The sequence below is a fragment of the Pecten maximus genome, chromosome 11, assembly GCF_902652985.1.
Source record: "Pecten maximus chromosome 11, xPecMax1.1, whole genome shotgun sequence".
NCBI classification, from domain to species: Eukaryota; Metazoa; Mollusca; class Bivalvia; order Pectinida; family Pectinidae; genus Pecten; species Pecten maximus.
Genome location: NC_047025.1, coordinates 1642295 through 1656314, shown reverse-complemented (window position 1 = coordinate 1656314; position 14020 = coordinate 1642295). Strand labels below are relative to the sequence as shown.

General features: G+C 35.1%; 1 protein-coding gene across 2 annotated transcripts in view; it reads right to left on the bottom strand.

Annotated features, from left to right (window-relative positions):
* The window catches only part of LOC117338038 (bactericidal permeability-increasing protein-like), a 29030-nt gene extending 15230 nt beyond the window's left edge, over positions 1–13800 (bottom strand). Inside the window, exons 1-5 of one of the 2 annotated variants that reach the window (XM_033899197.1) lie at positions 13644–13800; positions 11736–11835; positions 10463–10597; positions 2284–2366; positions 491–651 (exon numbers count right to left, since the gene is read on the bottom strand). In XM_033899197.1, the coding sequence (XP_033755088.1) occupies positions 491–651; positions 2284–2366; positions 10463–10597; positions 11736–11835; positions 13644–13767 (603 nt within the window). In that variant the 5' untranslated portion in view covers positions 13768–13800. Of the gene's footprint in view, positions 1–490; positions 652–2283; positions 2367–10462; positions 10598–11062; positions 11128–11735; positions 11836–13643 lie in introns of those variants that run through there. The other variant, XM_033899198.1, reaches the window with a different exon arrangement.
* Positions 13801–14020: the final 220 nt, after the last annotated feature.

Here is a 14020-nt window from a genome sequence, read left to right as displayed (position 1 = left end):
CTAGATACTTAATGACCAAAAAGGCATAAAGGGACGCATCTCTTAGCTTTTGGTAGCCATCTTGTTAATCCTATCACACTCAACAATACTCCTCCAACCCTCATTTGACTTTAGGTTTGTTATTAATTTCATTTGATAAGTTTTTGGCACAGAATATATTAGTATATTCATCGTCGTATTTGTATTTTGTATTGGGACTTTGGCAAGGCGTGTTCTGGAAGCCCACTCAAGTATTTTTTATATTTATATTTTGATTCCAATTACTACATCTGTGTGATTGCAACTACTCTATATTCTATATTTGATGTTCTCATTCAATCGATAATCAAACAAAATGTGAAGTTAGAAGCCCAATTTCCCAATTTCAACGTTGTTGGTTGCCATTCGTTTTTATGCTGTTTTTGTGTTATGCTTATTATAAGTGGAGAGGCATATACGATATAATCAAGCTACAAAAACTTTTGAAAATGCACCATCTAAGTATTCTTACTGTTGATCTCAAAACGTTTTTGAAATAACTTTCTATCGGCGAGCTGAGAAGGTTCAAAATCGTTGGTCCTAGTCCTCCACCAGAGAAATGGACATTGACTCTGTCTATATAAGAGTGACATGATGCAGAACGTACACTTGGTCGTCTGGTGCTATCGATTCCTGTGGAGAAATATAAAAGTTGGAAAAAGTTTTAAAGAAGGTCCAAAAATTTCCTCATTTAGAGATAACATTTGGTTTCCTGTGTCGTGTCTTTTTTAAAGGTTGCTTCTTCTGGTCATGCTTCTTTTTAATTCCTTCCAAGAGTTCCATATCTTAAATGCTTTCGGTCTCTTTTACGATTTCTCAATGAATTGATATTCATCAAATTTTAAAACCATCAGATGTCTAACACCAACTTACACATTTATTTTTATATAGATATGATGCATTTAGAAATAAATTTGATTGGTTAATAATAAACTTCTGAGGAAGGTGATTAAAAACAAACTCAAATTAAAAGGGAGGCGTGTGATATTATCTCGATCATTAACTAATGACATGTGCTGTTTCTTTGTACACAATTGTATTTCCCTTGACCGTTTCTGAATATATTTATCTCGATATTCTCAAGATTTATATTCATTATATCATATACATGGTGTACATTAAAAAAGGATGGCAATTAAGTAAAGTACAGTCAAACTTGTAATAGCGGACACCCTTATATAGCGGACACCTGTCCATAACGGACACTTCCAGGAATCCCCAATGAACATCACTATATAAATATCATGTATATAGCGGACACCTTCCTAATGCGGACAGCGGACACTTATTTTTGTCCGTAAAGTTGTTAAAAATTCTGTATAACGGACACGTGAAACCATAGCCGTGTTGATATTTGTGTGTAAAACGTTTCTAAATAACAAGCAAAGCCTTAATTACTCAACTCCCCTGGCAGCAATGCTAACTTAGGAAGCCACTTCATCAGTCACTAATTGTCCTGTTACCTGTAAGTTGCTGTAACAATTAAAATATCAGCGGATGCTGGCATTGAAATGAAGCCGATAACACGAGATCAAAATATGAACAAAAATTATATATTTGCATAAAGACAATTGAAAAAGTACAATGAGAATTAGACCATGTTTTCCGGTAGAGAAAACGTCTGTAATCCGATATTATAGTGTTTATTAAGTTTATTTTAACAGACGCGTTATAATAAAAAAGTAAAACACTTTATATTTACCGTAGTGGAATCGTATCATCGGAAGTAAACAGAAGTATATAATAATTATTCAATTATATCAAAAACAATTTATCCGGACTGAATGAATAAATGATGTGTGACGAGTGAGAGCCCTCTTGTATGAGGACATTTTTGTAACTGCTTGTGTTTCTCAAAAATAAATTTATTGGAAACTGAAAAAAATCATATTGATGTGTTAAAATATCTGACATGTTCAACAAAAATGCTATTTAAAGACAATATATCGAATATGATATCTGATATTACCGATTTTCATGATACATTTGACTTTTTAACTTTAATTTTAGAATTTCAGTCACATAAAATGATATGCATGATACAAGAAATTATTCAGAATGAAAAGATCCTTTTATTTACTTCCTTTTAACATTAGACGGGATTACCTGCCGTAGTTTTTCTACTCTCCGCTAGACTTCGCTTCGAAAATACAATAGTATTCATGAGTGCAGCCTAGCGGAGAGAAATGGTACTAAGGCAGGTAATCCAGTCTACTTTAAACACTAGTTTTTTTTGTGTGTTCATAGCGTTACTTTTTGACTTACCCATTTCCATCCGTACATCAAACGTGGCACCGCTGACGGTTGCATCGATATCTCCATGGTCACTGATATGTATCGGGATGAACCTTTGAGATAGTGAAGGTAATAATAATGTTTCATTCTGTTAATACATACCGTCGTTATTACTTACTAGACCCTATATAACACTATGTTAGGATCCAGTACCTATATTGGACCGTACCGTCGTTATTACTTACTAGACCCTATACAATACTATGTTAGGATCTAGTACCTATATTGGACCGTACCGTCGTTATTACTTGCTAGACCATATACAACACTATGTTAGGATCCAGTACCTATATTGGACCGTACCGTCGTTACTACTAACTAGACCCTATACAACACTATGTTAGGATCCAGTACCTATATTGGACCGTACCGTCGTTATTACTTGCTAGACCATATACAACACTATGTTAGGATCCAGTACCTATATTGGACCATACCATCGTTATTACTTACTAGACCCTATACAACACTATGTTAGGATCCAGTACCTATATTGGACCGTACCGTCGTTATTACTTACTAGACCCTATACAACACTATGTTAGGATCCAGTACCTATATTGGACCGTACCGTCGTTATTACTTACTAGACCCTATACAACACTATGTTAGGATCCAGTACCTATATTGGACCATACCGTCGTTATTACTTACTAGACCCTATACAACACTATGTTAGGATCCAGTACCTATATTGGACCATACCGTCGTTATTACTTACACTATGTTAGGATCCAGTACCTATATTGGACCGTACCGTCGTTATTACTTACTAGACCCTATACCACACTATGTTATGATCCAGTACCTATATTGGACCATACCGTCATCATTACTTACTAGACCCTATACAACACTATGTTAGGATCCAGTACCTATATTGGACCGTACCGTCGTTATTACTTACTAGACCCTATACAACACTATGTTAGGATCCAGTACCTATATTGGACCGTACCGTCATCATTACTTACTAGACCCTATACAATACTATGTTAGGATCCAGTACCTATATTTGACCATTATCTCTTTTCTTCCACAATACTCTATTTTCTCGAACACACTTTATATAATGTCATTCAGTTTATTTCCATGTGATATTTTTCATTTTATTTTGGCAACATTGAATTTCTTTTAAAAGACATTGTCTGAAATTAATCCTGAAGAATTTAAACCTGGGTATACCTGGTGTAATTTTCTTAATTACGCAATATCATACCCTGCATTAAATGCAGGTATTTAAAGCTAGAAAGAATAGCTATTTTTATCATTATTTACTTCATATCTTTATCTTGCGTTTTAACTCTCATTTTAGTTTTAGGTCAAAATCGACTACAAATACAATATTTTTACTATGTCGGAACTATATTCCTGAAGTTAAATCCTGTCTGAGTCATCGCATCTATAAAATACTGCATTTAAAAACTTCCTCACGGCTGTTATGAATGCAAAGTATTTTCGGTGATTTACGATTCATGATATTGCAACAGGAAAGTCAGTAGTGTGTCAGTAGTGTGTCTCTACCGGTGTCCTATAAAATTCTGATCCCCATGAAATACCGACCCGGGTCATTATTAATATTTCTCTCTCCCCCCCCCCCCCCCCCCCCCCTATAAGATCTTGACACCCCCCCCCCCCCCCCCCCCCCGTAACTGTGCTGAAACAATTTACATCAATACAAGATTTCAAGCATTATTAAATCATCTAATCTGTAATTCATTGTTTCCACAAGTTAGCCCAGGTAATACACAGGGTGTCATATATGTGTACCTGTGTTGTGGGACCCCAGGGGCTAATTATAGTTATAACAGTACATGTGTGAGCAGGTGACACAGACGGGTGACCAGCACACCTGTAAAGATGTGATATTTTACTGCAGAGAAATTAATTTGAAGCCTTATAAAGCTTGTAATTATCAAATACTGTAGAAGTGAAATGAATTAAGATTATACACTAAAATTTTACTTTTATAAACATTTATATCTTATGTTTTATGAGGGTAGATGAGTGCTTTATGATATGTTTAATTATATATACAATGCAAACTTCTCCTTCATATTTTCATATTTTTAAACAAATTTTGGAAGGAGGTGTGTAAGTGGAATAAGTTTTTACCGATGGTAAGATTATAGAATTCCATCAATCATTGATTATTTCATTGATTTAATTGGTGATGCTGTAAATTTCATTCGATATTGAAGAACTGAACATAAACACCATGTTGCCAAGTAGGTGACCATATATAGGTAAATTTGTTTTCTAATTGATTGGCATACATGCATCTATAATTATTGTATAGTTTCCATAGATTTAATATATAACAATAACATTAATACAATTATCATTTGCCAAAGATATAGCATCCCCCCCCCCCCCCCCCAAAAAAAGATGATTTTATTCTGTCCTTTAATGAGGAACATGACAATATTATTGTATAATTATATGTACAATTTAATTAAGTGAAACAAGTTTTATACCAATATAACAATTTAAATGAATCCGTGTTTTTTAATATATATTATTACTGATGATATTTATATTGTTATCAAGGTATTTTCACCTGCTTGCAGAGCAATTAAAAGTTCTTTGTGCGAAATGAAAGGTTTTATTTTTTGACATCACTGTATAACATAGTAACAATGATAATGTAAATCACATCATCATTTATGGATGCATACAAATGTATAAAAAAAGAATATATGAGCATTTTACAAAAAAATGTATTTCATGGATATCTTCTTAGTAAGCCAAACATAGGGTGGTTGTATACATTGTGGGAGTTGATAGGTGTGTTATAAAGGGTATTAGTGATATGTATTTTATCGGGGTAGGTCAGTATTTTATGGGAGTAGGTCAGTATTTTATGGGAGTAGGTCAGTATTTTATGGGAGTACATATAACTTAATTGGTTTGGGAGGCTGTATGATAGATGCTGTTACTGTAGGAGGATGTATGATAGAGGTTGTTACTGTAGTAGGAAGTATGATAGAGGTTGTTACTGTAGGAGGATGTATGATAGAGGTTGTTACTGTAGGAGGATGTATGATAGAGGTTGTTACTGTAGGAGGCTGTATGATAGAGGCTGTTACTGTAGGAGGCTGTATGATAAAGGTTGTTACTATAGGAGGCTGTATGATAGAGGTTGTTACTGTAGGAGGCTGTATGATAAAGGTTGTTACTATAGGAGGCTGTATGATAGAGGTTGTTACTGTAGGAGGAAGTATGATAGAGGTTGTTACTGTAGGAGGCTGTATGATAGAGGCTGTTACTGTAGGAGGAATTATGATAGAGGTTGTTACTATAAGAGGCTGTATGATAGAGGTTGTTACTGTAGGAGGATGTATGATAGATGTTGTTACTGTGGGAGGATGTATGCTAGAGGTTGTTACTGTAAGAGGATGTATGATAGAGGCTGTTACTGTAGGAGGCTGTATGATAGAGGCTGTTACTGTGGGAGGCTGTCTAATAGAGGTTGTTACTGTAGGAGGCTGTATGATAGAGGCTGTTACTGTAGGAGGATGTATGATAGAGGCTGTTACTGTAGGAGGATGTATTATAGAGGTTGTTACTGTAGGAGGATGTGTGATAGAGGTTGTTACTGTAGGAGGATGTATGATAGAGGTTGTTACTGTAAGAGGATATATGATAGAGGTTGTTACTGTAGGAGGATGTATGATAGAGGTTGTTACTGTAGGAGGAAGTATGATAGAGGTTGTTACTGTAGGAGGATGTATGCTAGAGGTTGTTACTGTAGGAGGAAGCATGATAGAGGTTGTTACTATAAGAGGAAGCATGATAGAGGTTGTTACTGTAAGAGGAAGTATGATAGAGGTTGTTACTGTAGGAGGAAGCATGATAGAGGTTGTTACTGTAGGAGGAAGCATGATAGAGGTTGTTACTTTAGGAGGCTGTATGATAGAGGTTGTTACTGTAAGAGGATGTATGATAGAGGTTGTTACTGTAGGAGGAAGCATGATAGAGGTTGTTACTTTAGGAGGATGTATGATAGAGGTTGTTACTGTAAGAGGATGTATGATAGAGGCTGTTACTGTAGGAGGATGTATGATAGAGGTTGTTACTGTAAGAGGATGTATGATAGAGGTTGTTACTGTAAGAGGATGTATGATAGAGGTTGTTACTGTAGGAGGAAGCATGATAGAGGTTGTTACTGTAGGAGGAAGCATGATAGAGGTTGTTACTTTAGGAGGCTGTATGATAGAGGTTGTTACTGTAAGAGGATGTATGATAGAGGTTGTTACTGTAGGAGGATGTATGATAGTGATTGTTACTTTGGGAGGTTGTATGATAGAGGTTGTTACTGTTTAGTAGGATGTATGATAGAGGTTGTTACTGTAGGAGGATGTACGAAAGAGGTTGTTACTTTGGGAGGCTGTATGATAGAGGTTGTTACTGTAGGAGGATGTATGATAGTGGTTGCTACTTTGGGAGGCTGTATGATAGAGGTTGTTACTTTGGGAGGCTGTATGATAGAGGTTGTAACTGTAGGAGGGTCTATGATAGAGGTTGTTACTGTAAGAGGCTGTATGATAGAGGTAGTTACGGTAGGAGGATGCATCATAGAGGTTGGTGTTCTTTATTGGGGACTGTTTCTGGCATATAATAAGATGGTGATGGTATGAATTTATTCACATTACCGCTCTAATATACGAAAGCCGGTTGGGACCATTTTCGTAGAAGAAAATAATTTTTTTTCGCGTTATTACGCGAAACTAACGTGTTATATCGCGAAACTAACGTGTTATATAAGAAGTATCGGCTACTTTTGAAGATTATCGACATGAGACACGACAGTTTAGTGAGATTTTATTTTGAGCTTGGCCTATCCAAAGCCGAAATTTTGAGGTTTTTTTTAGCAATAGCAGATAGAGTTGTTCTAAGCAATTCAACACTTAAACGATATTTGAAACGATAGTGTTTAACAATAAGGAAGTAAGTTCTCTGTTATATACGATGTTGCAATATTCATTCTCAATGAATTACAAAATTCTGGAGAGAAAAAAAAAACTTCGTTCTCTCCCACCATCTTTACAGTCAGTATCTGATACTCTGAAACCATTTCATCGTCTGATATAACCTGCTTCGCATAATAACGCTGAAGTTTCGTGATATTATACAATTATCGACCTGTTTTCAGGTGAATATGATGATTTATAAACTCGAGAAAATGATATTTACCGAGGCCGAAGGTCATCGTATTCACCTGAAAACAGGTCGATAACTGCTTTTTTATATGACAAAACTGCAACATTTTCATATTACAGAATGTTTTACCATTACCTGTCATAGGATTGAATACATACTAGTGATCGACAGGAGAAAAGTTCAAAATGACAATTAAAAAGTCAAAGTCAGCAATGAATTTAGACTTCATTATTTATTATTGCTTAAAATTCAACAAAATGTAAATGCTAAAACATTTAAGATTTCATTCTATTTAACTCGGTCTAGGAGCACATACCTACATGTACATGTAAGCATACATTTTTGACGACACGGATAGTTGGAAATTCCCTTGTTACTATATTTGGGTGGGTAATCGAGTTGTTGGATTGTTGTGTCACCCTGGATTTGACGTCACGGATTGCAGGAAAGTCCCTTGTTATTATACTCGGGTACGAACTCGAGTTATTGTGTAGTTATATCACTCTGTAGCGCGGTTTCGGGGTTGATAATAATATTTGAGCAGTGAGAATGTTTAGAATTGGCTAATCAGGAAATGGGAAAAATCACAGTCATATAATAATACGCGTTAGTTTCGCGTAATGACGCGAAAAGAATATTATTTTCATCTACGAAAATGGTCCCAATCGGCTTTCGTACTAATATAATATATCACTTGGAAAAAAAGTTAATTATAAAAATTGATATGTCTAAAGTATTTGCCAACACTGTCTATTTAGAAAGTCTTAATTGCAACAGTTGGTCTCCCTATTATTCATCCTATTCATCAAACCATGCAATGTGAAGTATTTTTTCTACACAAATTATATGTATGTATTAAAGTAAAATTGGTAAATATTCTATAAATTTTATAAGTTTTTGGGGCATCCAGGATTTCAGTTTTTGGGAAAACAGGATGACACATTTATGATAATTGAATTTTATTTGAGGCATTTATTTTATTTATTTAGATTATAGTTTGAAAGTAATATTATCTATATGCATGTATATCCTCATATAAGCAATGAAAATATACTTGTATATATATATATATATATATATATAAAATTACAAAACATTGTTTTAAAGTAGGGTTTAAAACATCTTCAATTTATGCATCATAACTTATATATCTTTTTAAGTATGAGTTACCCCAAAACTAACATAAAATCTTGTTCTGCCATATTGATTTAAAATACATAATTATGTAGATCATTTTTTTCTTGTAAAGTACAGAAAATGCAGATGTTAGACATTAGACAGCATTTAACTTTCGTTTGTCAAAGTTTAAGAATCAATTAATCAGAGATGTATATATAACTTACTTCATTTTCATTTGTATATACAGTATATAGTTATACAGATTTCTGATATCATATCCTTGTTTATTTAAATCAGAAAAACATATAGTATATACATGTATATCATGTTAAAATGTAAAAATATAGATAGATTAATTGATACTTAATCATTAATACTATAAACTTTCTTTAGCCATATACATTGTATATACCTGGTAATATTGTATAGGCCTGAAGGCCACACCTGAGTGCTGGTCACCTATAGCAACTGGTCATGATCTCACTTTTGCAGCTGATTATAATTAGCCCCCTGGCCCTATCCTCAGGTGTGAGACTGACAACCTGTTTATTTCTTGCAGGACTGACATGTAAGAATTATGTATAAAAGCTTAGATGATTTAATAATGCTGTCAAGTTTGCTTTTATGTAAATTGTTTCATCACAAGTTAGGTGGGGGTCAATATTTTATGGGGTAGGTCATTATTTTATGCATAAAATACTGACCCGGGTCGGTATTTTATGGGGGGTCAATATTTTATATGACACCGGAATCAAACCTCCGACCCTCTGCATGCACAGGGCGTCTGAAGTTCTGACAGTAAACTGAGATATAATACCATATAAAAAATAAGAGTATCTACTATGAAATAAGAGAGTAGATACTCTTATTTTTTATATGGTATTATATCTCAGTTTACTGTCAGAACTGCAGACGCCTGTGCTGTATGTCGGTTCACCTATCCCCGATTGGGCTCTAGGGATATTCATCAGTCGCAAAGCTAGAATGCAACCGTATCACTATCTAACTGTAACTATATCATACATTCACCATAAATGCTACTGTCCACATTTCTCAACTATTAAACGCTATAATGATATAATAAGACAGTAGAAAGCCAGTTGTGTGTCTCTATCGGGAGGGGCCACGGTGGCCGAGTGGTTAAGGTGTACCGACACTTTATCACTAGCCCTCCACCTCTGGGTTGCGAGTTCGAAACCTACGTGGGGCAGTTGTCAGGTACCTGATCGTAGGCCGGTGGTTTTTCTCCGGGTACTCCGGCTTTCCTCCACCTCCAAAACCTGGCACGTCCTTAAATGACCCTGGCTGTTAATAGGACGTTAAACAAAATACAAACCAAACTGTATCGGGAATCAAACCCCCGACCTCTGCTTGCCGGTTCATAAATCCCCGATGGAGCAAAAGAGATATCCATCAATCGCGAAACTGGAAGGCAACCTTATCACTACGACTCAACATTTGGTTTGTTTGGTTTGTATTTTGTTTAACGTCCTATTAACAGCCCGGGCCATTTAAGGACGTGCCAGGTTTTGGAGGTGGAGGAAACCCGGAGAAAAACCACCGGCCTACAGTCAGTACCTGGCAACTGCCCCACGTAGGTTTCGAACTCGCAACCCAGAGGTGGAAGGCTAGTGATAAAGTGTCGGGACACCTTAACCACTCGGCCACCGCGGCCCCCCCTACGACTCAACAATATTTAAGATAATCTCTTGCTTACCAAATGTATCCATGTATTATATCATATGTCCTGTACAATTCTGTATGTATATAATTCTCTACACTTTATATGTTTATGAGAATAAAATATTGTCATTGTCTATGTAACTATTTTCCATTGAAATCTGACTACATTTAGAGATTCACTCACGCCATATGTTTGATGTATCTGTATCTATAGTTAGCACTGACAGAAATGTCAATATCCCGAGCGCTCCACTGTATCCCTGTGTCTTTATGTATGGTGACCGAACTACTTGATAGGGACAATGATTTGACATAGACACTGAAATCAAAAGTAACAAGAAATATCTTTAAAAAAGATCAAAGGCATAGTTTTAATGCTGGTTGTTATAATGTAAAACTGCTGGTGTAAATAAATCAACGAACTAATGCTTTTCAGCACGGATAACAAAATTAGATCAGTTTGAATCATTTTTGGTCATAATAAGACTGCATTTTAATCTGGAATATAATTTTATTAAAGTGTTATTTGAAAAGAAACATCCACTTATTCATCCTGCATTCTTAACTTTGTTTCGTTTTTAACTGCATATCTGCATTTTGTATTTAACGCTACAATGACCAATCACATACTTCATCTTGACCAGTAACCCCACCTGTCGCCTAAATAATTATATCAAATAGTCAGCCGGAGTATGACTGCCAACATTTGTTAACACTTAAAAGCTGTAATGATATATGACATTGATATTGTTTGTGCCATAAACGAATGTACGAGCTAATTTACCATTGCTGAAATTGTGTCTCTAACATTGCCGACGAGACCTAGAAGGACGAAACAGCTGTATGATGTCAATAACATCCTCGACTAGTCCTAGAAGGACGAAAGAGCTGTATGATGCCCCTAACATTGCCGACGAGATCTAGAAGGACGAAACAGCTGTATGATGTCCATAGCATCCTCGACTAGTTCTAGAACGACGAAACAGCTGTATGATGTCCATAACATCCTCGACTAGTCCTAGAAGGACGAAACAGCTGTATGATGCCCCTAACATTGCCGACGAGATCTAGAAGGACGAAACAGCTGTATGATGTCCATAGCATCCTCGACTAGTTCTAGAACGACGAAACAGCTGTATGATGTCCATAACATTACTGACAAGTCCTAGAAGGACGAAACAGCTGTATGATGTCCATAACATCACTGACAAGTCCTAGAAGGACGAAACAGCGGTATGATGTCCATAACATCATTGACGAGTCCTAGAAAGACGAAACATCTGTATGATGTCCCTAACATCACTGACAAGTCATAGAAGGACTACACGGCTGTATGATGTCCCTAACATCTCCGACGAGTCTTAACTCATTTTTCCTCTAAGCCCCAAATCCCACATTGCTGTGAAAGTTGCTGATATCTGTTGTACAAACCTTTAACGAACACGTCAATGCCTTACCTGGTAAGCCAATAACTCAGGTCATGACCTTCATGACTTATGTCCTTAATGGTGTTTCCCTCTGTATTCCTTTTTACCTTATTGATCATGACGGTGTTTGCTGAAAGAGGAAAATATGAAAACGATTTATTAGCATAGTGAATAAGATTTTAGCGCATTTAGTGCATTTTAGCGATCGTTCAGCGTAAAATTCTTACTTAACGATCGTTCAACGTAACATTTTTATTTAGCGATCGTTCAGCGTAAAATTCTTACTTAGCGATCGTTCAACGTAAAATTCTTACTTAGTGATCGTTCAACGTAAAATTCTTATTTAGCAATCGTTCAACGTAAAATTCTTATTTAGCAATCGCTCAACGGAAAATTCTTACTTACCGATCACTCAACGTAAAAGTCTTACTTACCGATCACTCAACGTAAAAGTCTTACTTACCGATCACTCAACGTAAAATTCTTATCTTGGTTCAAATTTCATACACTGATTATTAAACAGCTTAAATAGGAACATAATCAGTTTCCATGTGTTGTTTGTTATTCCATGACATAAACAAAAACACAAATGTGTAAACAAATGACGATTGGAGATTTTTGAATAAACATATCAAATGTTGTTTAGTTGGTAATTTTACGTTTCAGTCATGTAGTGCAATCGTTATGCAGTAAACACTGCTGTCATTTTGTTATATACTGTACATATATTAATATTCAATGGTTATTTATTTTGCACTATGTTAATGAACATTAATAATAATAAATAAAATAAAATAAAAATATAAAAAAAATATTATCAATTAACACGAATAAAGCGAAATCAAATTCCCTATTGTACAGTAGACCTAGGTTTTGAAATGTTTACCTTTAAAACATATGTGTATATTTATGTGTGTATTTCAGTGTCCATATCAGGTATTATGACTCACTTCGTCATAAGTTTATTTAACAATATGATTTACATGTAATAGCATTTGGGAGCAAAGCGTATAAATTATTTTGTATGTGAACTTGTACATTATATACTTAACTTCCTGGTCCAAACACACCTGGCGCTGGGCCATTACATTAATGTCCCAAACACTACATACACAGATCTTATAAACTCTTCCGTGTAAGATTTACTTCTATTTACACAAACCTTTCAAATGCTTATTAACATTTTCTCACAGTCACAGAAATTATAGATACAGCCATCCCATAAGGAAACCGCCATCTTTGATAATACGCATTCAGTTGTACCTGAAGGAAATTCGTGATACTACCGTGGGTTACCGACAATGGGGATATCAATTTGCTTGATTAGTGTACCTACCAACATTCAGTTTTTTTATGTTTGTTTGTTAATATAATTTCAGTTGCCTTTAATATTTTCGGTGAGATTTGTTTTTAAATCTGTTAGTTCGTTTTCAATCTACAAAGTATTGAGTTAACAATTTTCAGTAAGTTGTCGGCGTTTTTAAAATATGACTTGTTTTCAATAGAGATATGACGATATTTGGGTGTCATTTAAATAGCAGCATTATTATTAAGAATTTGAAGTAAGATATCGGGATATTTAGCGAGAAAGATGATGTTATATACAATGTATTTATATAGCACTCTATAACAAGAACGTTTTTCTTTAAATTTTGTCTTTTTTAAGTTTCACTAAATCCAGAATAAATCATGAATTCAGTAATATATGAAATACTGGATACATATAAAATTATAAAAAATATGCATAAAATTAAGAAAATTTACATTTTCAAATTAGAACTTTTGCTAATTACCATGTCAGGTAAATGAAAGAAGCATACAGATGCATAAATTAAGAAAATAGATATTTTCAAATCAGAACTTTTGATAATCATCATGTCAGGTAAATGAAAGACACATACGCCCTTAAGTTAATGCGGTAAAACACGAAATACTAACCGTAATTTAGACAGGAGGACGTTATCCGTACTTTCAACCCACACAAGGGATCTCCTGAAGCTCTCGAGACTCCGATACAAATTATAATACAAGTAGAAAAGCCGAGCAGGACACGGACAGCCATATTGTCGGAAACAGAAGTTCAATTAAAATGAGACTTAGGAAATAATTCAACGATAACTTCCTGGTTTATTTTTAAACCTGGAATACCCGATCGCATACGTACATGTATACAACATATAAACCGGCATTCACAGAGCGCTTTGTTGGGTAGTGATCCGTTAAGTATGTATACCTTACACATGTGGTCCAAGCGTGGTTTGTCTGTAATTTGTAGCAGTTTCAAATACATACTTCCTATGTGGTTCAAAATATGC